Raw genomic sequence first — 26,781 nt, forward strand, 5'->3', positions numbered from 1 at the left:
CCATCAGTAAATCTAAAGATTGTGGTAGCGTGTATCTAGGAATTAATTTGTTAAAAGTCTTGAATTAAGCTAGCTTTGTAAAGCCATGATGATGGATAACCAATCGATCTTTAGCATAGTGGAACTTTTTGCACAGGAAAAGGGAATGAATGTTGAGCTCAAATCTCATCAGCACTAATAAAATTAACAAAAGATCACATGCACATACACTAAATAGCTAGCATGCTGGAATCGTTGACAAGATTTTTGAAAGGAATCTGTAAGAAGTACTGTGCTCCAAACATTGCTTTACTTGGATATGGAGATAAGAATATATCTTTACTTGCTAAAATGGAGAAGGTACTGTGCTAGAAAGCATTCTTGTTCAAGTGATTAACTATACTTTCTCTTTGAAGATACTATGCATTTATTATTAATTCTACAGTTCTGGAATCCTAATCCTAGTGATTTCATGCCTGGATTAGGGTGAGTAAGTGAAAAAAATCATTGGATTTTCTTTTAAATCTAGATTAGATCTGGGTTGTGAATCCGAATGGAATTTTAGACCCCGTTTGTTTGTAGAAAAATAGTTTTTTTTTGGAAAGTGGTTTTTCTGGAAAGTGAATTCCGAGAAAGTAAATTATTTTTCGATGTTTGATAGTGTCATGCATGAAAAGTAAGTTAAAAAACACTTTTCATTGTTTGGTTATGTTATGGAAAATGAGCTGGAAAATAACTTATTAATATTTTATTTTTTTCAAGTTTATTAAAATAATAAGGAACAAATCTACAAATTAAAAAGTTGAACGAGAATGAAATTGAAAAAAAAATCTAATTTCATAAATTATCTCAAATAAAATAAATAATAATCAAAATAATAGAGATCAAATCTAACAGATAAAAAAATTAAAAGATGATGAAATTAAAATAATAATAATTACAATTTCATAAACTATTTTAAATAAAATAAGTAACAATCAAAAGAATGAGGATCAAATTTGATACATAAAAAATTTCAATTTAAAAAATGATAAGAGAAAAGTAAATAACAATCATAAAAATAAGGATCAAAGTTAATATAAAAATTAAATTAAATCAAATTTTAAGGGATGAATTTGAAAAAAAGAAGATTCAAACAAAATATATAGCAATCAAAAGTTTGAGGTCCAAATTTAACATAATTAGCAAATAATATGATATTTTAAAATTTTTCACAACTATTGAAAAGTGTTTTCCGTCCAAAATAAAAGAAAAATACTTTCCTGAAAATCAAGCCAAATTTTTCTTTGACAGGAAAGTGTTTTTCGTTGACTGGAAGTGTTTTCTGTTAACCAACTTTTTTAATAACAAACAAATACAAGAAAGTTTGACCGCTTTTCAAGAAACAAACGCATCCTAAGTCATGTTTAATAATAATATGATAAATTCTAATAAAAAACAACAACAGCTATTTATAATGATAATATGTTAGGTCAAATCAATGTTTGATTGTGAAATCAAAAGTGAAAGGAATTCAATTATATATCTAATCTGAAAAAATATTTACAAAAAAATCTAAATAATTAATTTTTTCTCTTTTCAGGTTTTGTAAGGTTTCATGAATCTATGAACTTTAGCTATATATAGTGGTGAGATCCAGTAAATGTTTTTCAACCATCCACTAATTGTACCCTGCCTGAATTCAATGACATAATATTCTTCAAGGCTCAATTATTTGGTGTCTCTGTATCATTTTGGAATTATATTTGTACATGCATTTACTACTCTGATCATGTAAGGACATATACACATGCTCACCTTAATTAGTCACATGAAAAACTTTATCTGAAACATCAGTCACAGTGGATCCTTTAACAGGCTTTTATCTGATTATATAGAACAATATATTCTATATTTATATCATAAAATTAAAGAAAAAGACAATGGACTGATCTGTATGGTCTTGATGATTGTACAATTGGCGCATGATTTTATGTACGTTAAATGCAAATTTAGGGTCATCTTGTTTTCTCTTTCTGAAAATTATATATACCAAGAAAAAGATTTCAATCATTATAAACACCAATATTGGAAGACATGATTAGTTAATTAATTTGTTTTGATTAATGATGATTAAGTAAGAAAAAGCCAATGATTAGTAAATGCAAATGTTCTTAATTTGATTTCAAACAAGGCATATTAAGAATTTGTGAAACTTTCTTATTGAAATAGGTTGCTTTATCAACTACATGCAGCATAAAAATAACATGGAATTGAATGGAAGGTAATTATGGTATTATAGACTTGGATTGCTTGATTTAATGTTTCAGAACATATGAAGCTGCAACAACAACATAAGTAAAGCTGTAAGCATCTGTTTTCTAGGATAATATTCGATATATTGGAAATCAACTTAGCTATTTAGAAAAAAAAAAAAAAGAGGAAAAGAGGAAAAGCAAGAATTCCCCGATTACAATGTAATTAACTGTACAAATCTAGCTAATTAGTCCAAAGAAGGAGGCCATTTGCACTTTGCACCACCATATCGTTGCCTCTGTAACTAAAATTCCTGACACTTGATCATTTCAACCACAGCCAACCTGTGAAGAATCAAGTCAAGAACTGTGTCCCAGCTTGGTTGTTTTGAATTGAAGATTAGGTTATTCCGAGCCAACCATATATCCCATGCACGCTATCCCATAAAAGAGAATATGCCAAGTTTTTTTTTTTTGCATCTTGCCATTAACCAACGAACGCCATTGCAGAATCTGATGATATATCTACCAATTTAGGAAAGCAACTATAGACACCCCCACCAAGAAAGGAAACAGTTCTATAATTTCCACACATCTAGACAATGAAGAAGAAGGTGATCTGAAGTCTCAAGTTTGCTATCACAAAAGGGACATTAAGCTTCGTCCTCATGAAGAATTAATCCGCGGCGAAAAAGTAAGGATCTAGTAGGAATACAGTTTTGAATAGCAAGCCAAATAAAGGAATGAACCTTTGGTAAAGTAAGGATCCATTTAATCTAGTAGAAATAAAGTAAGGATCGTCAATAGCAAGCAAAATAAAGTAAGCATCCATTTAATTACTTTCGTAAATATTAGTGTTTATGACCCTTTCATCATCTCATGTGCGTGTGTGCGTGTGTGCATATATATCAAGAATCATTCCCAAGTGTCAAGAACAAGTTAATTAGAGGTAATTAACACAATATATAATCAAGTTAGTATTAAATATTAGATGTGTTCGTAATAATTAACTCATAAAATACAAATATAATCTTAATTAACCAGACTGATTAAAATTAAACACAATAATCTATTATATGTGATAACTGATTATCAAGTTATATTACTCTTAATTAAAAGTGATATTTTATGTTATAACTTTTAGTTACTGTTTTAGAGCAGAAAAAAATAAGATGGTAACATATCCTCCTTTCTTTTTTGTTTTGAAAAGATAAAAATTTAATTTAAAATTGTTTTAGGAACATTTATTTTTATATCCTCTCTTTTTTTGTTTTCAAAAGATAAAAATTTAATTTAAGAATATTATATATATCAATCAAGGTAGGTTACACAAGCCATAGGTAGAATGTTTGGAGAACCCAAAAGGCAACGAGCAATTACACAGTTATAAAAGTGGAAACATACAGCTTTTATAGCAGCTAGCAACAAGCACATCAGCATGTCAGTAGTAGCCCAGAACAGCAACCTGAAATAAGCATGCAGACCGTATAAAGCACCAATGACCTCAGTAAGGCCACAGGCACTGACCATGAAATAACAGACTTGTATTATCAGAAGAGTAGCACTACAAGGGAAAAAATCACAAAGAACCATGCTTACAGCACATAGAACAAATTTTAAGGCATGGACAGTAATCCATGCTATAGCAGACAAGGGGACATACATATATAAGCAGAAGAGAGGTCCCGCTAGAGGACGCAAAATTAATCTCACAGAACCATGCAACAAAACATCCAAGGACTTTATTGAGAATCCAGGGAGAAAAATAGAACTTGAGGTGAAACAAGCATGGGATCTCATGGTGACAAAAGTATCATAACAAAACTGCAGCCTGCCTGTCAGTCCCCACAAGGAGAAAGACTCATGTGAATCAGTCATGAATCAAATCTCGATAAGCAGTAAAGACAGTGCTGGCCACAGAGATTCTAAGAGATTTGGGCAACCTGTGATCAGAAGCAGAAGGACTTCCATATATGCAAAGCACAATTAACTTCAATCCAAGACATCAGGCAAAGAACAGAACCTGTGATCATCATAGGAAAAGGCTTTGTAGATGGACTGATATGATAAAAGACATAAAATTGAACAAGACCAAGGGAAGAAGAAAGAGGAGGAGGAGGAATTAAAGAAGAAGGGCATGAAAAGTGGGGAGAGAAGCAAGAGACCACCAGAAGGATTACCTGTCTAGAGAAAACCAGTACTATTTATAACAACTAAAGATCAAAAGAGAATTAAAAAAGAAAAGGAAACCCTAAACCTGATTTATTGCTAGGCGGCCTCGTGTGAGGAAAAATCAGAAAACCATGACATGTATGGCTAAGAAAGAAAATTACACTAACTTATCTGATAAACTAAGAACAAGCATGCTGCACTCGATCCTTTTCGAAGCAAGCCCTGGTGCAAAAATATCATCTTCTAATATTACTTGCTCAAATGAGCATCTCAGAAACAGTAGCATTCCAGCAACATCATATTACAGTGATACAAGTAAAAAATATATGCTCTTGTTGCATAAGGCTACTGCTGTTGGAATACTCATTTGAGCAAGAAACATTAAAAAGAGAGATTGAAGGCTCAAATTCTCTCTCCCAGCTTTCTCTCTTTCTTATCAACCGTGGAGCTTTCAAGAGTTGCTACATGACCATTCAGAATCCATGGCTTGTAGCTACAAATAGAAGGCCAACATGCATGGAACTAGGGCAAAATTACCACAATACACCTTGTCTTGCCAAGAAAATGACAAGTATCGAAGGGTACAGCCCCACTTTGAACGGCAATACTTCTCCCCAAGGGCAACTTAGGTTTAATCTTGCTGAGGGCAAACGGGTAGTTACATTAATAAGAGTATAGAAAGTGGTGATAGCTAATAGTTGCTATCATGGCAAGGAAAATGGTTGGAAGGTAGTGTAAATTTGTTGAGACTTGACGATCAGTTTGGGAGTAGAAAACAGAAAGGAATTGTAGTTGATCATGGAATGGCAGTTCAGCATATATAATTTTAAGCTCAACAACCATCAGAATGACCATTAAAGTACAAGTTAAGCTAGTCATTTTTTACTATATAGTAAGTCAGTAGCAATTGAAGTTCTAGTTTTGGAAGCTACCCTTCCAAACTTCATTTTCTTGTTAAAGACTGTCGTCAGTATGTATTAAATTGGAGTTATGCTGCAGCTCTATTTATTTTTTCCATGCAAGATCATGTATATCACCTCTAAAAGGAGACGATATTTTAACCTTAATTGGATAAATATTAATACTATTATACTCAATTAGAAACTCTATTCAAAACCGACTGTGTGTGTGTGTATATATATATATATATCTTTTATTTTAAGTTAAACAATAAATAATATTTGAGTAATGGATACTTCAATGAATATCTAAAATCCAATAAACACTACAAGAAAATTAAAAAATATCAAAAAAATATTCTAGTAGCGCGCGTAAACATTATTTTATCAAAAATTTATATTATTGTAGCTATTTTTTTTCTAATGCAACATCATGTCACCTCTAAAATAAAATGATAATTTAGCCTAAACTTAATAAATATTGAACTGATCAACATATATATTCAAATGGGTGAATTTTTTTAGTAGTTATCTTATTTCACGGATAATAAATAAAATATTGATATTATTATATAAATAAAATGATAATTTAACCTAAACTTAATAAATACTGAACTCAACATATATATTCAAATGGGTGAATTTTTTTGGTAGTTATCTTATTTCAATAAAATATTGATATTATTATATATACCGAATCCAAAACTCAATTCAAATCCAACTCAAAGATATAAATATATTAATTTTTTATTTTTTATTGAACAATAAATAATATTTGAGTAATGGATACTTCAATAAGTATCCGAAACCAATAAATATAATATGAAAATTTATTTTTTCCATCCAAAAAATAATAAATAGAATTATATAAATATAATTAAAACTTGAACATGCATATCTATCGGTAGTCTTGGCAGAAGTTTTGGTGCTCGCCTGCAATTTCTAATCGATGAATTAATTATATTACTTTCTTGGCCTCTCGCAGTCACCGACCCTTAAAACAAGGATTTGTTTTATCTTTCTAGCTTTGTTTACTGTTCTGGCCTCAGATTCTGCCCATTTTTATCTTTTGTTTGGTATATATGGCTAGAAAACAAGACCTCGATGGGATCAAGAATAGAAGACAGAACTTTGATTTGTGAAGTGGAATATTGGTACGTCATACTGAATTTTCTACACTAGACTTATGAGTTAATTATCAAGGTGGAATTTGGTCCAGGAAATTGAAGAAAATAATATATATATATATATATATATATATATATATATATATATATTAATTATTTTATTTGATTCACTTTAATTAAAGATCGATTTCGATTTCTGAAAATTTCAATTTGGCAAACTAGTCCCTCAGATTAATCTATGAAAGTATACATTAATTAATTTGCATGATAATAAGTGCCAACTTCCAAGTGATCTATCTCTTCTAGTCCTTTCTTTTGCTTAAAGGGACTGCCAAGTAATTAATAAACAAATCTTTTGTTGACAGGTCAGTTCCATATACCTTTGTTTTTTTTTTTTTTTTGGAGAAAATCATGAAACACCTTAATTCTACAACCTTAACAATGCAATGAAAAATCACTTGTTTTTATTATTAAAATGAACGAACACATTGGAAAAGGTAAACAATATGGGACACACTTACTTATATTCTGGAAGGAATATTCATTTTGTGGAAGAAATGGCAAAGAAATACGTAATTCATGGTGGTATGATTCACAAATTAATAAAAGAAAAGAAATCTCATGGCATAAGTTTCTCGTGGTTATGTTAAGCAATATCTTACTGGCTACTACTATTTGAGAGTGTGGTTGCGGTTGTTTATCAAAGTGTTTTTCACTGGAAAATATATTAAAATAATATTTTTTATTTTTTAAAAATTATTTTTGATATCAGCGCATCAAAATGATCTAAAAACACTAAAAAAATATTAATTTAAAGAAAAAAAATAAAAAATTTTAAATTTAACCTAGATATGAATCTCGGGTGATAATGATTAATGATTGATGATTGTAGAGACAAAAAGAAATTTCTGCCAATCAAATTCCATCCTATGCTATTTTTATTTTATTTTTACATAAAATGATAAAACAAAATTAAAATAAATCACATGAAAGATAAATGGATCTTTATATATTTCATGGCCAATGAAGGGTTGACACATGAGATAAGATATTACAAGATTTCATAAATAAAAATTAACAAATAAAATAATTTCATATGGCATGAAAAAAAGGACCCAAGAGCCCTTACAAACCTCTATAAATAGAGGGTCTCATCCTAGAAAAAAAAGGATTCTTAGAGATACAAAATTTTCTTCAAGACAAGTACTTCAAGTAAGGAAGCTCTCTCAAAAGCTCTCAAGCCTCATTCATTTATGCTTGAAGTTTTGTTGGATCCAGCCTAAACATCCCACAAAAATTCTTCAACAACACTTTGGAGACAAATCAAAAGTCTTCTTCAAAGTATAAAATCATCAAATCTCGCTCTGCAATATACATCTAAATTTGGTCTCTTTTAAAGCACAAATCTTGGCTTGATTTTACAAATAAATTAAGTAACCACATATCAAATTTAAGGGAAGAAACAAAGAATTGTACTAAGCACTTGAGGTCGTGGCCTAACGGGGGAAGGGACTTGTTTCCTTCCTTTGCACTTGGGTTCGATCCTCTTTGTGCATATTTGTCATCCCCGCGGTGTCTTACATGCCCACTGGGCTTGCAGGATGTTTAGTGGGCTCGAGAATTAATTGTGGTGCGCGTAAACTGACCCGGATACCCCGGGTTATATATATAAAACAAATTCTTGTACTAAACACACAAGTAGTGACATGAATATGAGAAATAAATCAAAAATAATTATTGAAATACCATCAACTCAAGCTAAGTAATGCACGAGTAAGGAAAGCTTGATAGCTTAAAGTAGTTAATACAAACAAAATTATTAAACCCAAAGTAACTTGTTATCTTATTCAATATTTAGGTTATAAATTTAATTGGGTAATCTAATATGATATTATTTTAAGTTTTTTTAAAAAAATTTAGAATTTTTTAAAACCCAACATGAAATAAAACTTGATTTAACTCGAATTGAGTGATGTTTAAGTTTAATACATTGAGAGAAATATCGAGAAAAATAAACTTACAAAACATCAAAAGAAAACAAAACCTACAAGACGTACAGAGATTTCAACTAGATATGAGTCTTGGAGAGAATGCAAAAGGATGGGGCAAGAGTGATCTATGGCAATGGGGTTAGCTAGATGGAGGAAATGGACAATATTCATTTAATATCTTTCCAAGTTTCGTACCATGCAAAATCACAATGCTGATACGAGAACAGAATCACGCACCTGTGGAGACCAAAATGATACTGTAACATTTTCACAAAACGATCGAAATAGGGTAGGTGTATCTAATGATTGCAAGTGCATGCGTCTGTTTAAAATTTCTAACACACAGGATGAGGTAGAGGAGCCATTAGAGACAGCTACCCTTCCTCCATGGGCCGAGGAAATGAGGTCTAGCACTGAGAGGCGTTTAGAATCAGATGAAGGATATATATGTTGATAAGGCTCTCCCTGTTCTTCCCATCATTAATTCTTCTCAAGAAAGCGAATATTCAGAAGTGCTTCTGTTAATGGTGTTTTTTATTAATTAATCTATCTATTATTCTAGTAAAAAAGAAGAAGATATAAATGATTCAACAACTGACTGTGAAGCCCAGCTTTTCATGACATCAAACAAGATTTAAATACGAAAAATAATTTTCAGATTCGAGCAAGAAAGACCTTAACGTAGTTTTGCCACAAAAGTAAAAGACAAAGGAAATGCGCATCCGGGGAATCGAACCCCGGTCAGTACCGTGGGAGGGTACTATGATACCACTACACTAGATGCGCCTGTTTGCTTTCCGAGTTCCAATATGTAATAGCTACCTTTTAGTTACCTCTCTGACTAGCAGCTTCACGTCGGCCTCCTCGTAGTCGGAGGTTCTAAGTTTTGTTTGAATCACTTGAGATTGATAGAGTAAATAATTCTGGGTAATTCTGGGATATGTTGATGAGGGTTGAGAGGGTTGTATCAAACAATGCACCAAGCAAAAGGACTAGGAGAATATGACATGGGAGGGAGAAAAAAAAGAAGGGGGTCTCAGTATGGTAGCTTTCATAAAATTTTTGTGTTCAAGATTCACTGAGAATGAAGATTGTCTTGCTCTATATCAGTTTGGAACCGCTCAACATAATTCTGAATATATAAAATGTAGGAACATATATTAATCATGAGATAAACTTGAGGTCATCGGCAGCCCAGTTCAGCCCTTCCATCAGGACCAATGGATGTGTTTCTGCAAATCTTCTGAAGATCAATGTAGCCGATAATAGTATCCTCGAAAATAGCATCTTCCAGTTGAGCTTCATCAAATGTGGAGCCTGATAGCACAGTGTTCTTAAATACAGCTCCTTTGAGATCAGCTTTTCCGAAGTTAACTCGGTCTAAAACAGCATTTGAGAAGTCTACTCCTGCAAATAATTGGAATCATTGTTATCCTATGAGTTCCTTGACCGCTACACTTTCACATTTTCAAATAAAACAAGAGGAAACACTTCAAGAATGTACAGAAAGAACCATAGTTACTCTACAAATCCTACGTAGGATTGCTGCTTTCTGATCAGTCTGAAATTCATTTAGCTATTCTAGGAAACTACACGTATTTCAGGGATATATTTTTGGTTTGATTTTCGAAGAGCATAAATGATCTGCTTCGGTTTTCAGATAGTCAAGAAAAATATATTATAGTTGTTGATGAAGGATAGATTGATGCCAAGAGATCCGTAGGCCATAAGAAAAAATTAAGTGTTAATTGATATTTGGCTTCGATTAGGAGAATCACAACAAGGCATGCAGTTAAGACAAGAGAATGAAGTGATTCGATGAGAGCTTGAACGTCAAGTTTATTGCCCTGAATGCCAAATCCTCAAGGCACAATAAGCCATTGCTCATCCTAGCATCATTGATCCTTACATTTGCATATATTTCTACGTTTCTCAGAGTTTGCTAGGCCACCTGTATAGACCTGCTTTTGTTAGAAACAAAAAGTTGTCATTTTCAATGGCTTTCAAGCCACCTGTATAGACCTGCTTTTCATTTTCAATGGCTTTCAAGCCACCAATATCCACTACCAGAAAGAGACCATTTGCAGGCTGCTTCATCATTTCCATGGACAAATTCGCCTTCAAATGCAAAAGGGAAGGAAAGAAAAGAAGACTTAAGCCTGACATGAGCTGCCCATTTAGTTCTGTTTCCCTCTCCTCTCTTTGTTTATGCATGTATAAAAATGTGAATTTGTGTAGATAAATGTGCAAAGACGTTTTCATTTTTCAACCATGAAAAATTTGCATCAATGTGCTCATCATCTACGTGAAGATGATTTAGAGAGGATAGCTGAGGACTGAATGGAAAAGTTACCTCTGAAGCTAGCTCCAACAGCATAAGCCTTAGACATTACCACTTCTGTCATATCAGCACCATCGAACTTCGCATCTGACATGAGTGCTGCTGCAAGAGACTTCCCCTTTAGATTGGATTTGTCATTTGTATAATCACAGAAGCGAAGATCAATAGGCTTGTCATAAACACCATTTGCTTGACCAATCGTATTCCCGACAAATGCCTTCTCACAGCGGTTGGGTTCTGTCGATAGTGGGGGCAGCCTCTGCAAGGCAAACATATTGAGTCTAGTAAAATTTAAGAACAATGAAATTAGCTTCTATTAGTGTTGTTACTATTATTGCTATTGTTCATATGGCAACAACATGCTCTGTGTAAAAAAAATTTTAAAAATTAAAAGATCAAAATGCCGGATGGCATAAGTAAGTTCAAAGGAAAACAAAGTCATCCACGATTCAACAAGATAGCAAGAGGTGATCTAACAATTCTGCAATTCCAACATTCACCATTTTTTAATCGTCCAGGAGTGTGCCACAAGTGGCTAAACATCAATTTCTGAAAAATAATACAAAGCAAGAGTCCGACACTGCTGCACCCTCTTAGGCAGAATAGCAAGATCTCTATTGCCAACAATTAATTGAAAACATTTCTTTCCAATGATCCCGCTCTTTCAACAACATGAATCCTTTCTCGATTCAAGCCAACACACTTCCTTTCTAGCAATTGTGATTTAATAAATCTTCCGAGTAAATTAAGAAATAAATCCTATACCCTTTGACCCAAGTTGCTTTACCAAAGACACCAACTAGCAAGATCTCTATTGCCAACATATAAGTGAAAAGATTTCTTGCCAATGATTCACCTCTTTCGACAACATGAATTCTTTCTCAACTCAAGCCGACACACTTCCTTTCTAACAATTGTGATTTAATAAATCTTCAAAGTAAGAAATAAATCCTTTACCCTTTGACCCGAGATGCTTTACCAAACACATCAACTAACAAGAGTGGCCATTCCTTTCACTCAAGAAATGTTCAGGCTATTTCTACACACCCAGGATTTTTTTGCAGCATGCCATCAAAAGGAGATATCTCCTTCAAGGTTCAGTTCTTAGCTCCCTCACCCCCACTTCTCCAAGATTTCACACAGTTCCCTTTAGATCATAATTGAATAGCTTTGACAATTGCAAGCATATTTAGGCAATGTTTCAAAACTTCAAAGGAATTGTTTTGTCCGAAATATCTAAAATTAAAATACAATTTCTATATATAGATGCTTTGTTTAATTGTACAAATAAAGTTCTAAAATGGGCTCTTTCAACCTGACCAGCAGCAATTACAGGTGAAGCAGCAGTCACAGCCCAAGCAGCGAGAATGCCACAAGCCACATAATTAATCTCCTTCTTAAACTGAAACAAGCTTTCCCTTGATTGAGAACCATCTCTACTACCTGCCACTCACAAGAGCCACAAAACCAGCGAATGTTAACCACATTTTAAGTCGCCCCATTAAAGAAAAATCCCTGATAAGCAACAAATTTGCAAACTCTGAACCTGTTAAGAGGATGTGAAGGATCTAACTTACCAGAACAGCAGATTTTGAGAGGTGAGTGAAGGTCTGGAATGGGAAACCGACGGCGCGCAGAAGAGAAGTGATAAAGAGGGAATTTGTTTTGAGAGAGAGGGAGGGAAAAAGTTGCTGTTGCCATTTTTAATCAATCACAGGAGGGAGAGGTTTCTTTCTTTGTGTTGTTTGTCTGTCAAGTGTCAGCTCACTGTTGATTTTGGGAGTTATCCGTTTGAAAGGTTCGGTTCCAGGATGGACATTCATGCATGCATCTGACGTGGCAGAACACATAGGAACAGGTTGTGTCTTTTGATGCGAAGTCCACTTGTCTACCATTGAACAAAATATCTCGTCAGGATAGACTCATCTCTAACACTGGTCTTGGCATGCTAAGTCATACCTTATTAGGGTATTCATCCAAAAAAAAAAAAAAACTAAATCATGAGGTTACCAAGCCAGTTCTTGAATCATTAAATCCATCATTTTATTAAAATAATATATCTTGTTTTTCTTCCTTGTTATTGTTTTAATCGAGTTCGGTTGGATCATTAAAAATCTGGTCCATAAAATCTTGATTAAAATTTAATTTTTTTAATCAACTCTTCAAATTGGGTAAGACTTGGTTTAACTACTCTATATATATATATATATATTATTTCCTACAAATACTAACATTATCCTCTTAATAAATTTTAGAATAATTATGTTGATAGCGTGATGTTTATGGTTTTTTAAAAATATAATTTAAAGAATTTAAAGAATTATTTATGTTTTATGGTTGAAGTTGTGTTTCATTATTTAAAAAAAAGATTGTTTGAAATTATTTTTTTATATTTTTACATTGTTTTATAAGTTAATGTTAAAAATAATTTTAAAAAAATTAAAAAACATTATTTTTATATATTTCTAAACAAAAAAATAATTTAAAAAACTAATCAATACTATAATTTCAAAACTAATTACTCATTATTAGTTACTTAACCGAGGAGGATGTAAAAAGATCATCCCAAATTACAAACTAAAATAGTAAAATTACAGGAAATAACCCAAGAGGGCCTAACCCCAACTTGAAGGGCCCAACCAGTAATCCAGCCCTGTAAGGAGCAGGAGAGTAGGAGAGGAAAGCAAGCTTTATTGACACCTTGGTATTTGGGCTGGTTTAATTCTTTTTCAGAGCCCTTAAATTGGTTTGTTTTGGAGAGTCCAGCCCATTCCAACATGTTAATTGCTTAATTATATTTATATTATCTACATTAGACTTTCTTAAATAGGTTGTAAAGTGAATTCTACATTCTTAAATTTTCCTTTCACATAAAAAAAACTATGAAATTGATCTCTTATGAATGTATCAATTAGTAACTTATTAATTCTCCATTATTAAAAACTTAATCTCAATATCCAAAAACCAATTCAAAATATTTTACCCCGATATTTCAATTTTTATTCATCAACTAAGCTAGAAATATACATAGTTGGACAAATCAGGTCTAATGTCCCTAAACAATTTAAAATAATATTTTTTAACATGGTTATTCTGACGGGACAATTTGATATTTAATATGGGCCGACTTTTACAAAACAATTTAAGGAAATTGATCAAAATTGACCTGCGATCTATCTAAAAACCGTTTACTTTATTTATTTGTTTTTAAAAAAACCATATCATTATGACTTTTATATATATATATAAAATATAGTTTAATTACTATGTTATTGATAGTTAAATTAGATGTATTGAAAGCTTTTAATAACATAATCGCAGAGAAAGAGGATTCTTTTCTCTTGAGTGCCAAAGAGTTGGTGACACAAGAGTACAAAAGAGAACAGAAACATGTGTAATTAACAAGTACTTCAATTAGTGGAGTAAACAGGTTCGTTAATCCTAAGTACAAAGCAAAACCCTAGGTAGTGCGTAGAGTAGGGATTGGCAACAAATGCTCTGTTTCTTTGTCGGGTTTCTGTGATTGGATCTATCAGAAAAGTTTTACTCAAGTTAATACAAAAATAACCCCACTAATCTCCCAGATCAAAAGGATGTCCACTTAGGTTTAAAGCTCAAAGTTTATATATATGATGCTACTTAGGTTTTGTCCCTTGAAACCCAAGTCATTATTTTGTGTCTCCTAATTAAGGGACCTCAGATATCATCATAAAGTGCTAATTGCATGGTATTAAGAGCATAATATGGCCCATTAGTGCTTTAATTCTGTAAACCACGTCAAATTAATGCCTTTGTTTCTGTCTTATTTACCCTAAAAGGTATTGGATTATGATGCAAAGAAGCATGTCGGTCTTTAATTATTAAACTCGGTGGAGACATGATTTGAGTCCTAAGATGAATAGAATTGATTTAAAAAATTCTTGTTTTAATAGTTTCTTTTTTTTTCTAAATCAAACGAGTTTTGATCGGATTGATTAAGTTATAAATAAATTTATTAAATCAATTAAATTATACAGGGTTAACTTTCATCTAATTTAATTCAAAAACTATACTAGGCTAGGCTAACGGCTTGTTTGAGATTGTGATAGCGGTTGCGGTTCAAAGTGTTTTTCACTTAAAAATACATCAAGATGATACTTTTTTATTTTTTAAAAATCATTTTGGATATCAGCACATTAAAATGATCCAAAAATACTAAAAAAATATTAATTTTAAACAAAAATTAATTTTTTAAAAAAAAAACACGGGTTAAATTGCATTTCCAAACAGACCCTACGTTTAATAATACTATAAAAACATTATCCGCAGCAGCAGGTAGAAAACTAACTAATCTACCATAAAAGATGTTGGATTAAGGGTAAGCTTGTTAATGCGGTGCAATATATGGGTGTTTAATCTTTGTTTTTTTTTTAATCAAATGCAGAAATACATGCGAAGAGGAATCCAAGGTCACTAACCCATTATATGGCACCCACCCATGTGGATGTTTCACATTAAAGAAGAAAAGAATAGGCACGAAGTTACGTTATTCTTTCTTATAATGATTTTATCAACTTGAAGCCGAAGTTTAGAAGTTGAAATCCCCATCACCAGCCTCCCATGATAAATCTGTAGCTCCCTTGAAATGATTTAAGAGAAGTTCTTGTCTGAAGAGGATGAAATTTTAGTGTTAATAATTGGCAGTGGCGTCACCTTCCTGCCCCAGCTTGGCCCACCAGAACAGATCCCGGCTTAACCAAAAACAGAGCAACGAGATTTAAATCCATGTTTCTGTATTTCCTTGTTGATGCATAATTTATTGTACCATCAGATTCTGATGAGAAAAAACCCCTAGTTTTCGTGTATTTGCTCTGTTCTTTTGACTTTTTAGCCGAGTACTGAAATGGGCTAACAGGTAATAATTTATTGTGCCATCAGCATCTGATGGGGAAAAAAACAGAATCTTAGATTGTTACAGTGTTACAGAACAGATTGAGAGAGAAAAGATGGGAAATTATTTGGTAATAAATCTCTCTCTGAGATAGCCATAGTACTTGGATAGAGACACAATTATCAGGCATACAAGCCGAGCACAAATGCTCATCAATTTTCATTTTCCAGGCCACTTCCCCCAACAGTTTACAAGGAAATTAACCTCTGAATATGTTCATTTACATAACCACAATTGCATATGCTAAACTCAGAGGGCATTTCTTCTAGATTTTCTGAAGATAAATAGCCTCAAAACTAATCTATGTGATGTTAGAATAAAATTATGAGATACAGTATACAAAATTCTGTTAGTGGGGAAAAAAGAGAGGATGATCACCACTCAAGCAATGATCAAAGTTAGTCAACTGCCTGCCAGCATCCATGAAATAATAAAGGCAGAAGCTTTCATCTGGAAATCCAATCACCATGCAAATCGGGGAATCAGCATACATAAGCACTGGGCTAATCAAACAAGTCATTCAGCTGAAAATGAGGCTTAATACAATCCCACCATCAAGCTCAGGTGACATCGACCCAACCAAGCAAATCAGATACTCAGCATACATAAGCACTCGGCTAATCAAACAAATCATTCAACTGAAGATGAAGCTTAAAACAACCCCACCGTCAAGCTCAGGTGAAATCGACCCTACCATGAAGCATGAAATGGCAGACAAACAATTCAATCATTCAGATTGCCCAACAAGTTATAATGGCAGAGTTCCCTACCATTTTTCTCCCAAATAAACTGCAACCACCAGCTCTGGATTCCCTCCTCCCATCTTAGCAAGCCAAAGAAAGAGGTTAAACATAGGTCCCACAAGCACCTCTATAACTCTATTATAAAGAGAGAATCTCAAATTGGTCTCTCATAACACATGACTTGCACATCTTTTACTGGGCTGAGCAGACAAATTTCTCGTGCAAAAATTATCAACAAATTGTATAATTAAGCTGGGAATCTAGATAGGCTAACCTCAGCCTCTAGCTCTTCCCAAGCTGCATAATCATCACAACCAAAGAACTGTTGCCACTTGTCATATATGCTTCTTTTACAGTACACCCGTGAAACAAGAAGGGCCCATCCCGAAGTCTCAAACATTCATCTACACTGCATATTCTCAGCAAAAGTTGATGAAGCTGGCGACTTTTTATGATGTCAAACTCAATGCTAATTGGTCAGCTACGCAAAATCAGATTTTGCGGCAGGTAATCCATCAAAGGGAGCACTAAAAATCCCAACAGATAGGATCAATCTTGATTCTTGGAAGCACTGCAATACCACCATAGGTTAATCAGAAACTGGTAACCCATAATTGTGGAATGATTTTATTCTTCCATCCCACCCTGCAGTCACAATGACTAGACCCCAAGCGTGAGAACTGTCTGTGCTCTGGCATGAAGTTTTCAGAAACTTGTATTGGGATTTGTGCATTGCTGATGATGTAGATAATGGGCTCGAAGAAAGCTTTTCCTCTGGCCAAGTAGCGCAACCCTTGGGAAAGGATTCTGAGAAATATTCTTGACTCAGAGAAAAATGAGCCGGAGAAGAAAGAGGTAGAACTTCCTGTGAATTATTGTCAGAGACACGAAAACCCCATCCATTATCTAAGCTCCCACATTTCAATCCACACCAAGGTATAGCAACAGATGCATTGGCAGAGAAATGCTCATAAGACCTGGAGTTTTTTGATTGAGGAGTAGCATGTTGTTCCTGATCAATGTAATTCCACAAATGTACATTGGAATCCTCACAAGCCGAGATAATATGCTTTCCATCCAAAGTAAAAGATGCAGATATCTGGTTTGCTGTATTGCCTAAAGAGCAAGGAGAAATTTAAGAAAATCAGGATTAAAAATTAATCAGTTTAGATAACTAAGATAATAAAACAGTCTTATATTTCACACATTTCATAAAATTACAGGCAGCACACCCATTTGGGTTTCACGATATGAAATCTACAAGCAATTAATGTTTAACACAAAAACTTCTGACTTGTCTGAAACAACATTAATAGATGACATTGAGAAAAAGATAACAAAATGGAAGCTAAAGATACGTACTTTTATATTTGCCTATCACATCAAGTCCTTGAAGAATTCTGACTTGTGAATCAGCACAACTCACCATTACTTTGGTTGAGTCTTGTGGGGAAAACTGGAGTTAAAGGCATATAATGAAGTAAAATAGTAAACAACATGAACTGAGAAAAGGCAGCAAAAGCAACATTGGAAGGCAGGAGGCAAATACCTGGAAGCCAGTTATTCTTTTGCAAGGTGACTTCTTTTTACCAGGTAAGCAGATCTGAGCATCAAGTTGCAAGTAACTGTCTGAACCTGGTGAAACTATAGCTCATTTAGTGAATATGCATTTCTTCTTTAAATGCACAAAACTCAAGGTTAATCTGAGGCAAAACTAGATCTTTATTACCATGGAACCTAAATTATTATGAACCTTTTCAGAGATACAACCCATTTAAACCAGTAAATTCACGCATAAAATCCATAAAACGATCCCTCCCTACATGACGGACTGCCCCTATGACATGTAATTCAACCAGGATATAACAGACTGTCAAAAGAACTACTTCTACAAATGAAAAGTAACAGCATTTTGACTTACTTATGTCCTAACACCTAAAGAATGCAGTAGGTGCTAACTATCTGAATATGCATACCTGACATGTTATAAAAGCGACAGTTTCCTGTCAGAGAGCCAACGATCCCTCCCTACATGAAGAGAAGTTTTTCCATGAGGTCACTTAACATGGGAAAATACACCCCCAGATCCTCAATTCTTTAAGAGAAAAGAGTTGAGGGAAATTTGTCAAACCTGCCCATCTGGACGATAACACACTGCCGTAACGATATCTTTTATATCAGTCCAATCAACAACTTGGCAACTATTAACTGCCCATATGCGGACTTTTCCATCAATTGAACCACTCATGAAGTGATTATCATCCACAGGGTTAAACTGAACACAGGTTACTGCATCACATACAGAATAAATAAATAAATAACCAAAATAAAGAGAAAGGTCATTCAACTTGACTAACAGGTAAACTAACAGAACATATGTTGGGAGAAACTTAAAATTAGCCAGAAGCACACCATAATTGCTGTGTAAGAAAACTCTGAGGCAACTGTCACGTCCCACTTGCCATAGACAGACAGTTTTGTCCACTGAAGCTGATAGTAAATGCTGCTTTTAAAAAAAAAAAAATCTGTAAATATTATGCTTTGTTTTCTTCAGTTTGTTAGAGAAATGCATCCAGTATGAAGCAACTTACATTATTTTTGGACCATGAGAGATCCAAGATCTCTTCCCTGTGCCCATGGAACTCGTGCAATGGTTTCTCCAAAATCCGGAAAACTTTTGGAGGGAAAATGACACATGCAGAGTCTGATGTTTTCCTCATGCTCCTCATTTTAGCCGTCCTTTCTTTTTCAACCAAGAGGGGTTTCAACTCGGATAGTTGGTTCACCGTGAAGTATATGCAGGATGGATCTATTTCTGGAATGTCAAGTTCATTTGATCTCTCACTCTCCAGGACCTGCCAGACACGCACAACCCCATCCTCGCCAGCACTTGCAAGGTACTGCCCATCAGGACTAAATTTCATGGTCAAAATTGAACCCTCATGGGCCTGGATATCTTGTCCTTTATAAAGAGCCGAGAGTTCCTTTATTCGCTTCCCATATCGGTGAACCTTAACTCTTTGTACCCTGTACCGCAGAAGTGCATCATCATCATCATCATCATCGTGTCTCAATTTGTCAGCTTCCCGTAGGCTATACACAATGCATGAAATGGAACGTATTCTACTCAACCACCCCTTCTTAAGCCTTCTTGGAGTATCCACCAAAGTATTTGGTTCCCCAACTTCATTCTGCATAGGTTTCTGAAATGAGGGAGATGACTCAGAAATGTTCTCAGATTCCTCTGCTGCTACTGACTGTTCTGAGTCCACTTCACAACCTTCATTTGCTTTCACATCTTGCCCCAATTCATCTACTTTGCACACCATTCCCCCGCCTGAATCCCCTTCTCTGCAAACAAAATTCCCCATCAAACCCAACTCCGCTGACAAACTAGATTCACCATTAGACCAACATGACATCATGGACCGAGTAGAGCAAAATTCATCTTCGAAACATGACTTTCTCAGTACAGCCCCACTGCTTTCTGTAATCCTATCACTCTCTCCTTCTGGATTAAATGCTTCTAAATTCCTATTCCCATTTTCATTTAAACCAATTCCCATCCAATCAAAGAACTTACTCCGCTGCTCCTGAACACTTCCAAGGCTCTTAATCCATAGTTCATGGTGAAGACTAATCGAAACAGAGTTGTCAAAACTAGAATGAGAATCAAATATCTCAAAGCTATCAGACTTTGCATCAGAAATTGATGCAATGTCTTCATAGGCATCAAAAAATCGGTGTTCTTCTTCACTCAAACTTCCCATTATTCTTTGAGTTCAACCCATGAAACCCCTTCTCAAGGAACCTTTTTTAAGCTATGCTAAAAACTCTATCCCTCAACACAAGCAATCCCAAAATAGCTAGAAAAACAAAAACAAATCAGAAACACAAAAACCAAGATCAGCCTCTAGTTTCCATAAAAAAACTTAATAAATCAAACAGCAATGACAACATTAACAATAAAATAAAAACTAAGAGATCAAACATGGATTCCAATTCAAACCCATCGAACCTGGTCCTCTCAATAAATTAAATAAAAAAGAAGCTCGATACTTAAAATAACAAAACTATCAAAATTGAAACTTCAAAAAAAATTCATCTTTCACTCAAAAGAACCAAACTTTAGCATTCATAACATAATCTCACCACACAAAAATAAAAACCCATCAACATGAAGTAGAAGATCATGTGATTGCATTAGTAGAAATAAAACAGAATTATGAGTTGCGTATTCCCATTAAACAAACAAAAAAGTTTCAATTTTTTTTTAACAAAATTTTCAAAAAAAATAAAAATAAAAGGAAATGCTTACATGGGTTTGTTTTGTTTTGTTTAAGAGATTTTTCTGAAAATGAAGAGGGCAAAGGTCAAAGCATCCATTAAAATTTGTAAACGTTTTAGTCTTTCTCATATATGTGAAGAAAGCAAGGAAACTACAACGACAGTACAACAGAAGGAGAAAATAAAATAAAAATAAAAATAATTAAGAGAAAAAACAATGTGCACAAATAAATTATAAATTAAAAAAAAATCATCGAAGGGTAAAACAGGAAAGAAATATTTCCTTGGAATTCGTGAACTGATGGCCCGAGAAACGAGAGTTGCTCTCTAACTCTCCCTCTCTCTCTCTCTCTCTCTCTCCGGTTCTTCTAGCTATATGTCTCATTTTAATTACTGTTTTAAAATTAAAAAAACAAATAGTTAAAATAAAAAGACACAGAGAAGAGTAGGTTGCTATCCGTGTTATTGGCGGGCCGAATTAAACTTTTTCTTGAATATAAAAATAATATCAAAAAAAAAAAAAAAAGTAGATGACAGAAAAAATAAATCAAGCACATATAGATTCAAATGAATTTTTGACGCAATAATATATTAATTTGACCCATGTCAATTATGTTTATTTGAGCAAGCCTGTAAATCAAGTAATAGGCTTTATTGTTTTAATAAATTATTATTTTTTATCTAAATATACAATAAAAACATAAAAAATAAAAGGTGAATTGAAGAAAAATTAATATGATATTTTAAAAAAATATTAATGATGATATATTAAATCAATTTAGATCAATTCAGGTTAACCTGGTAAAATCACAACTTTAAAATTAAAATAACCTTATAGAAAATAAATCAAAACAAATATAATAGACGATGAAATTTGGAAAGACAAACAATATGTTATCTGTTTGTCCAAATTCCACCCATTATTGAGATGGCTGAAAAATCAAGATAAGTATTTTTTTTATTCTAAAAACTCATTTTAAACATATTTTAATCTAAACAACATCCTTATAACATTCAAGAACCAATTCACCACGCTTAAAAACCAAAACAACGTTATAAAATATAAAATCAAACTGAGTAAATATTATCTTTCTTGATTTTAATTTTTTTTTTCAGGCAATATTAAAGTTTAAAACAACTATCATCAAACTTCTCTTATTAAATAGAATTTGTTATACCAAAACCAATTTTTTTGATATTTTTTTTATCTTACAGTAACCTAATACAACTTTACTCTTTTTTTAATCTAAAAATCATTTCTAATAATTCAACCTGAATTGTTGTTGCTTAGTTTTTTATGTATAAAATATGATATAGAGGGTATATCATAGTTTATAGATTATTTATTTATAACTAAAGGTTTAGTTGGGTCAAATGGTGTAAACACCATGGAAATATAATAAAAACCGACTATATTGCAAAAGTGCATGACCAATCTTTTTGGGAAAATTCCATTTCGATATTTTATTTTTTATCAAATCCATATATTAAACTTTGTGTGGATAATTTTATGCATTCCACTATACACTTGTTATATTTATTAGGCAATTCAATCAAACAATTTTATTAACTTTAATTGCTTTTCAAAATATTTTTTATTTAAAAATATATTAAAATAATTTTTTAATTGTTTTTGACATCAACACATAAAAATAATTAATTAAAAATATATATAAAAAATTATTAAAAATATGTGCCACATGGTTATATTTTATTACTTATAAAGTTTTGACATATATAGCAAATGGATTTTTATTAACTGTTAACAGTAGTTGGATTGTTTTGCGTAATTTACAAATGATATAAAGTCAAACTTACGACTATCATTATTATATGAAAAGCAATCTATCCTTTCCTTTTGTTAATTTCATGATAATTTAACTTGAATATGATGAATATTAATTTGAATGAGTTTTTTTTAAAGTTATCTTATTTAATGAAATAATAAATAAGGTTTAAATATTATCAAACTTTGACCCACTTAAAAATCAATCCAAACTTAATCCAAAAAATATATTTATATTATATATGTATTACTACTATATTATATAGGTAGTTATCTTAATCCCCACTTAATTTCTATTCAAAGCCTCAAGCATTTGACTTGGTAATTTAGAGTGGAATATCTCATTCTTTTTGGCAATTTGAGTTTCAAAAAATTAATTAATTAATTAACTAACTAATTAAACGACATATTTCTTTATTTTTGTTTTTTGTTTTGTTTTTTTTTTTTTTTTTTTTTTATGGTAGGAGGTGTTTCAATTTTGTATGATAGAGACCCGTTCGTTGAGCATTCTTTGTCTTTGTACCATGACCAGTCTAGTTTTTCTCATTGACCTTTCTTCTTAAGAATTAGAGATTATCCTAAAACGACATTAATTCCCGGCATTAAGATTTCAGATTTTGCAAAAAAAAAAAAAAAACTATGTTCGAAGAAATATTATCGAGGTAATTAAGGTTTTTGTAATTGAGAAAGAACTACCCTCGTTATTTCTCTTTTTTTTAAAAAAAAAAAATGGAGATTTATGTAGAATTTAAGTAATTTATGAAAGGTGGTGACAGTTTACCGAGCAATTTATGGAAGGATGTGGGCGGTGACCGTCCTGAGACGGAGGAGTCAATAGTCGGAGGCCGACAAAAATGGAAGCAATAATGGCTCATAAAGAGCATAGTAGTCCCATGTTTATGCATGCATGCATGCTTGTTAATAATAATTGATTGGATTCTGAAAATCTGAACAGGTAAATATATGTGATCAAGAACAAATTCTCTCATATCCTGTCAATGCGAAGGTGAAATATTTAGAATTGGATCAATAATTAGAGGGTGATTCTACCTCATTAGTTAGGATCGCATGATAATTCTTAATGATGATAATAATAATAGTCAATTATGAACTTAACAATAATAAAACTAAATTATATATAAGAAATTTCAGTATGATTGTTTTTTTTTTTTCTGGGTAATTAATTTCACTACGATATTTTCTAAGAAATTATGGAGTCATAAGCAAGAGAGTGGTACTAGATTTTAATTTTTTAAATCAAAATTAATTAACAATATATTTTATGAAATTAACCTATCTCTCAAGCATTTGGAAATATCCTCCACCTTGGTGGCCACGACTAATTACTCTTATCACAAAGGTAATTCTTCTCAGAAAACCAACAACTACAGAACTCCTAACAAAAAATCCCAACAGCGCAGTAATCACCACCACCAGCTTGTCAACTTTGTGACCAAACTGGCCAATATAGCCAAATGATGTCTCAAGTATCGTCCTGCTAATGTGGTTGCCAATTGCGCTACCACAAATGTTCAAGAGAAAGAAGTGACTTGTGGATTCACTTGAGACATCATTGAAAATAACTTTTACTTCTTTCATAAATTTGAATACTTTGAAAGTAGTAAATTGATAGATAACCTTCTTAGTGAAATCTTGAAGTTAGTCATTTGAAAGGCAACCTATCTTGTTATTGAAAATTCTAAAATTTTTTCAGAAATTGTCTAATCGTCCAGTCGACTTGCTTGTTGGTAGAAAGTCTAAATTTTTTCAGAAATAGTCTAATTATTCCAGGTAATTTGCCTGTTGGTGAAAAATATATAAAAGAATTTCTTAAAAATTGTCTAATTATTTCAGACGACTTGCTTGTTTGGTGTGAAAAATTCAAAGGTTTTTCAAAAGTGGTCTAATTCTCGTGAGCAACTTGCCTATTAGTAAAGAACTTGAAAGTTTTTCAACATTGATTTCATTGTAATGAATTACTTACCCAATTGAAAAATACAAAGATTTTTCGGGTGGCCTGTTTAGGCGAAAAAATACGAAGATTTTTCGGTTGGTCTAATTCTCATGAGTGACGTACCTATTTGTGAAAAAAAAAAACTTGAAAGTTTTTCAACATTGGTCTCATTAATGGGCGACCTATCCAATTGTGAAAGATATGAAAAATTTTCAGTTGGTCTAATTCTTATGGGCAACCTACCTGTTCATGAAAAAACTTGAAAGTTTTTCAACATTGGTCTCATTGTAATGGATAACCTATCTAATTGTAAAAAATACAAAAATTTTTCAGTTGGTCTAGTTCTCATGAGCAACCTACTCGTTCGTGAAAAACTTAAAAGTTTTTCAACATTAATCTCATTGTAATGGGTGACCTATCTAATTATGAAAAATACAAAGATTATTCAAAAGCAAAAAATTTCCAGAAGTATTTTCAATTTATTGTCACTAGTTATCTTGAAAGGATCAAACTATGTTTTGTAAACAAAAATATTCTCTTGTCTCATTGTAGGAAATGTTTCTTCCCTCTTTTTATCATCACCATGAAGAGATCAAATTTTCTTCTAAAATACAACATTACCCCATTATAATGATCATTACTCCTAAGTGTGCTTTGTTAGTGACTCAGACAAATAATGGTTTTGAGTGACCCTTCACTTCTTTCTCTTTCTCTTTTTTGTTTCAATAAAGGAATTTTTACCCAAAATAATTTTTAAAATCTTGACCTTCCATTCTAAAAATAAAAATTGTTTTAATATAAATTTAAAATATTTTGCTTTTGAAATATTGGAACTCCTTGATAATAAATTTTCATAAGAAAATAAGATGATCTATTCTTGTATCGGCGAGATTGCAATTGATGAGATATATAACGAGGTGACTTCTGCTTTTCTTGGGTTTCAAAATGAAAGGATATGTCTCTACTAAAGATCAACTTGTTGATCTATTAACTAAGTCGCTATCTCACTCTCACGCTTTCAACTCTTATGTTCCAAGATTGGCGTCACTAATGGTACTCTGTTCTTGCTAAATAATGCCATCACATAATCAAAGCTTGATTATATGATATCACTGATCATGACTTAACTTTAGGATAGCAAAACACACTCTTGATTATAGGAGCATAGATTATGCATCTCATATTATATAGCTTGATCGATCCTTGTATATATTCCTTTTATAGCTTCCTCTTTGTAATATATATTAAGGATGCTAAATACAATACAATTGTAGTTTTCAATTTTCTCTAGGTGGATCTCAGACCCCATCTAATATATAATAATAATAATAATAATTATTATGTTGAAATATGTATGTTTCAAGAGAAAGTTAACTACTTTATCGTGTGCAATGCTGAAATGATTTTAATTCGAGGTATTTTCCATTAATAATTCAACCAAAAGTGCTGATACATATGGTAATTTCAATTGCAGTATCATACAAATAATCGTGGTAAGAATTATTTTTATTAAACCAGATCATACCTTGTTCAAAAACAAATACAAGAACGAAATTGACTCGGTATAACTCAGTCAACTCAACGAGTTAACCTACAATTTAATTAAAATCAGATTTAATTTTTTAGATTTTTTTTCAAAACATCATCATTTTAACTTTGTTTTTTATTTTAAAATAAAATAATATTATTTTAATTAATTTAAATTACGCTCGTGACTCAAACCTTTTACCAGGTTTAACAACTCTAGTAAAAACACACAAAAAAAGGACGTGAATGATCATGCTAAAAAAGGCTTCCCTGCAGCTAAATAAAACAAACACTTCATAGCTAGGTTCAATGTAAGAGCAATTACAGGTTAAGTTGGTACTAATAAAGTCGACTTTTATAGGTTTATGTCTTCATTAGAGCAACACAAAACCCTAAAAAGTTAAAAAGCAAAAGCAATGCTTGTTTCCAAATGATCAAACATTAATTTACTTCAATGTTTGCTGATAAACCTTCACCATGATTGTTCTTTTTCATGCTTGTTTCCACATCATTGTATCTGGAAATTTGTTTGCTCATTGTTTTAATGCACAGAAGACGTTCATTTATTGTCATTTTCATGAAAGTTGGACATGGCATGCATTGGGCCAAAGTTTTTTTTTTTTTTTTTGACATGACTTTATTAGAGATATCTTAGAACAACTTTCACATTAATCAAGACTAGATTTATTTGAACATTTATAAGAATGTATTCTTTGTATTAGTTAATTTGATATATTTTTAAAATAAATTTTACTAAATGCTAATTTTAAAATTTTAATTTAAAAGGTTAATCAAGAAAATAAAGCTCCTC

General features: G+C 32.3%; 2 protein-coding genes, 1 long non-coding RNA gene and 1 other non-coding gene across 7 annotated transcripts; all 4 read right to left on the bottom strand.

Annotated features, from left to right (window-relative positions):
• Positions 1 to 2,236: 2,236 nt before the first annotated feature.
• Positions 2,237 to 5,249, bottom strand: LOC112323574 (uncharacterized). Its single transcript, XR_002977010.2, has 2 exons — positions 3,618 to 5,249; positions 2,237 to 2,726 (listed from the first exon to the last, which is right to left on the bottom strand). It is a non-coding gene; the product is annotated as an uncharacterized LOC112323574 (long non-coding RNA).
• A 3,868-nt stretch (positions 5,250 to 9,117) lies between these two features.
• On the bottom strand, positions 9,118 to 9,188 carry TRNAG-CCC (transfer RNA glycine (anticodon CCC)). Its single transcript has one exon. It is a non-coding gene; the product is annotated as a tRNA-Gly (tRNA).
• A 233-nt stretch (positions 9,189 to 9,421) lies between these two features.
• On the bottom strand, positions 9,422 to 12,565 carry LOC7464286 (thylakoid lumenal 17.4 kDa protein, chloroplastic). The gene is made up of 4 exons (XM_002318404.4): positions 12,321 to 12,565; positions 12,059 to 12,186; positions 10,756 to 11,002; positions 9,422 to 9,809 (listed from the first exon to the last, which is right to left on the bottom strand). Exons 1-4 carry the CDS (start codon positions 12,442 to 12,444, stop codon positions 9,586 to 9,588), a joined length of 723 nt encoding a protein of 240 aa, XP_002318440.3. The 5' UTR covers positions 12,445 to 12,565; the 3' UTR covers positions 9,422 to 9,585.
• Positions 12,566 to 15,792: 3,227 nt separating this feature from the next.
• Positions 15,793 to 21,048, bottom strand: LOC7464287 (uncharacterized). Of its 4 annotated transcripts, none has more exons than XM_024582630.2 (8): positions 20,735 to 21,048; positions 19,008 to 20,282; positions 18,829 to 18,922; positions 18,548 to 18,705; positions 18,393 to 18,444; positions 17,966 to 18,060; positions 17,779 to 17,872; positions 15,793 to 17,532 (listed from the first exon to the last, which is right to left on the bottom strand). In XM_024582630.2, exons 2-8 carry the CDS (start codon positions 20,184 to 20,186, stop codon positions 17,006 to 17,008), a joined length of 2,199 nt encoding a protein of 732 aa, XP_024438398.1. In that variant the 5' UTR covers positions 20,187 to 20,282; positions 20,735 to 21,048; the 3' UTR covers positions 15,793 to 17,005. The 4 variants fall into 4 exon arrangements, with proteins under 4 accessions (XP_024438398.1, XP_052302042.1, XP_024438399.1 ...); XM_052446082.1 differs by lacking the exon at positions 20,735 to 21,048 and adding an exon at positions 20,569 to 20,722; XM_024582631.2 differs by having other exon boundaries at positions 18,829 to 18,919; positions 19,008 to 21,047.
• Between the last annotated feature and the right edge of the window lie 5,733 nt (positions 21,049 to 26,781).

Source organism: Populus trichocarpa, chromosome 12, assembly GCF_000002775.5.
Source record: "Populus trichocarpa isolate Nisqually-1 chromosome 12, P.trichocarpa_v4.1, whole genome shotgun sequence".
In the NCBI taxonomy this organism is placed as follows: Eukaryota; Viridiplantae; Streptophyta; class Magnoliopsida; order Malpighiales; family Salicaceae; genus Populus; species Populus trichocarpa.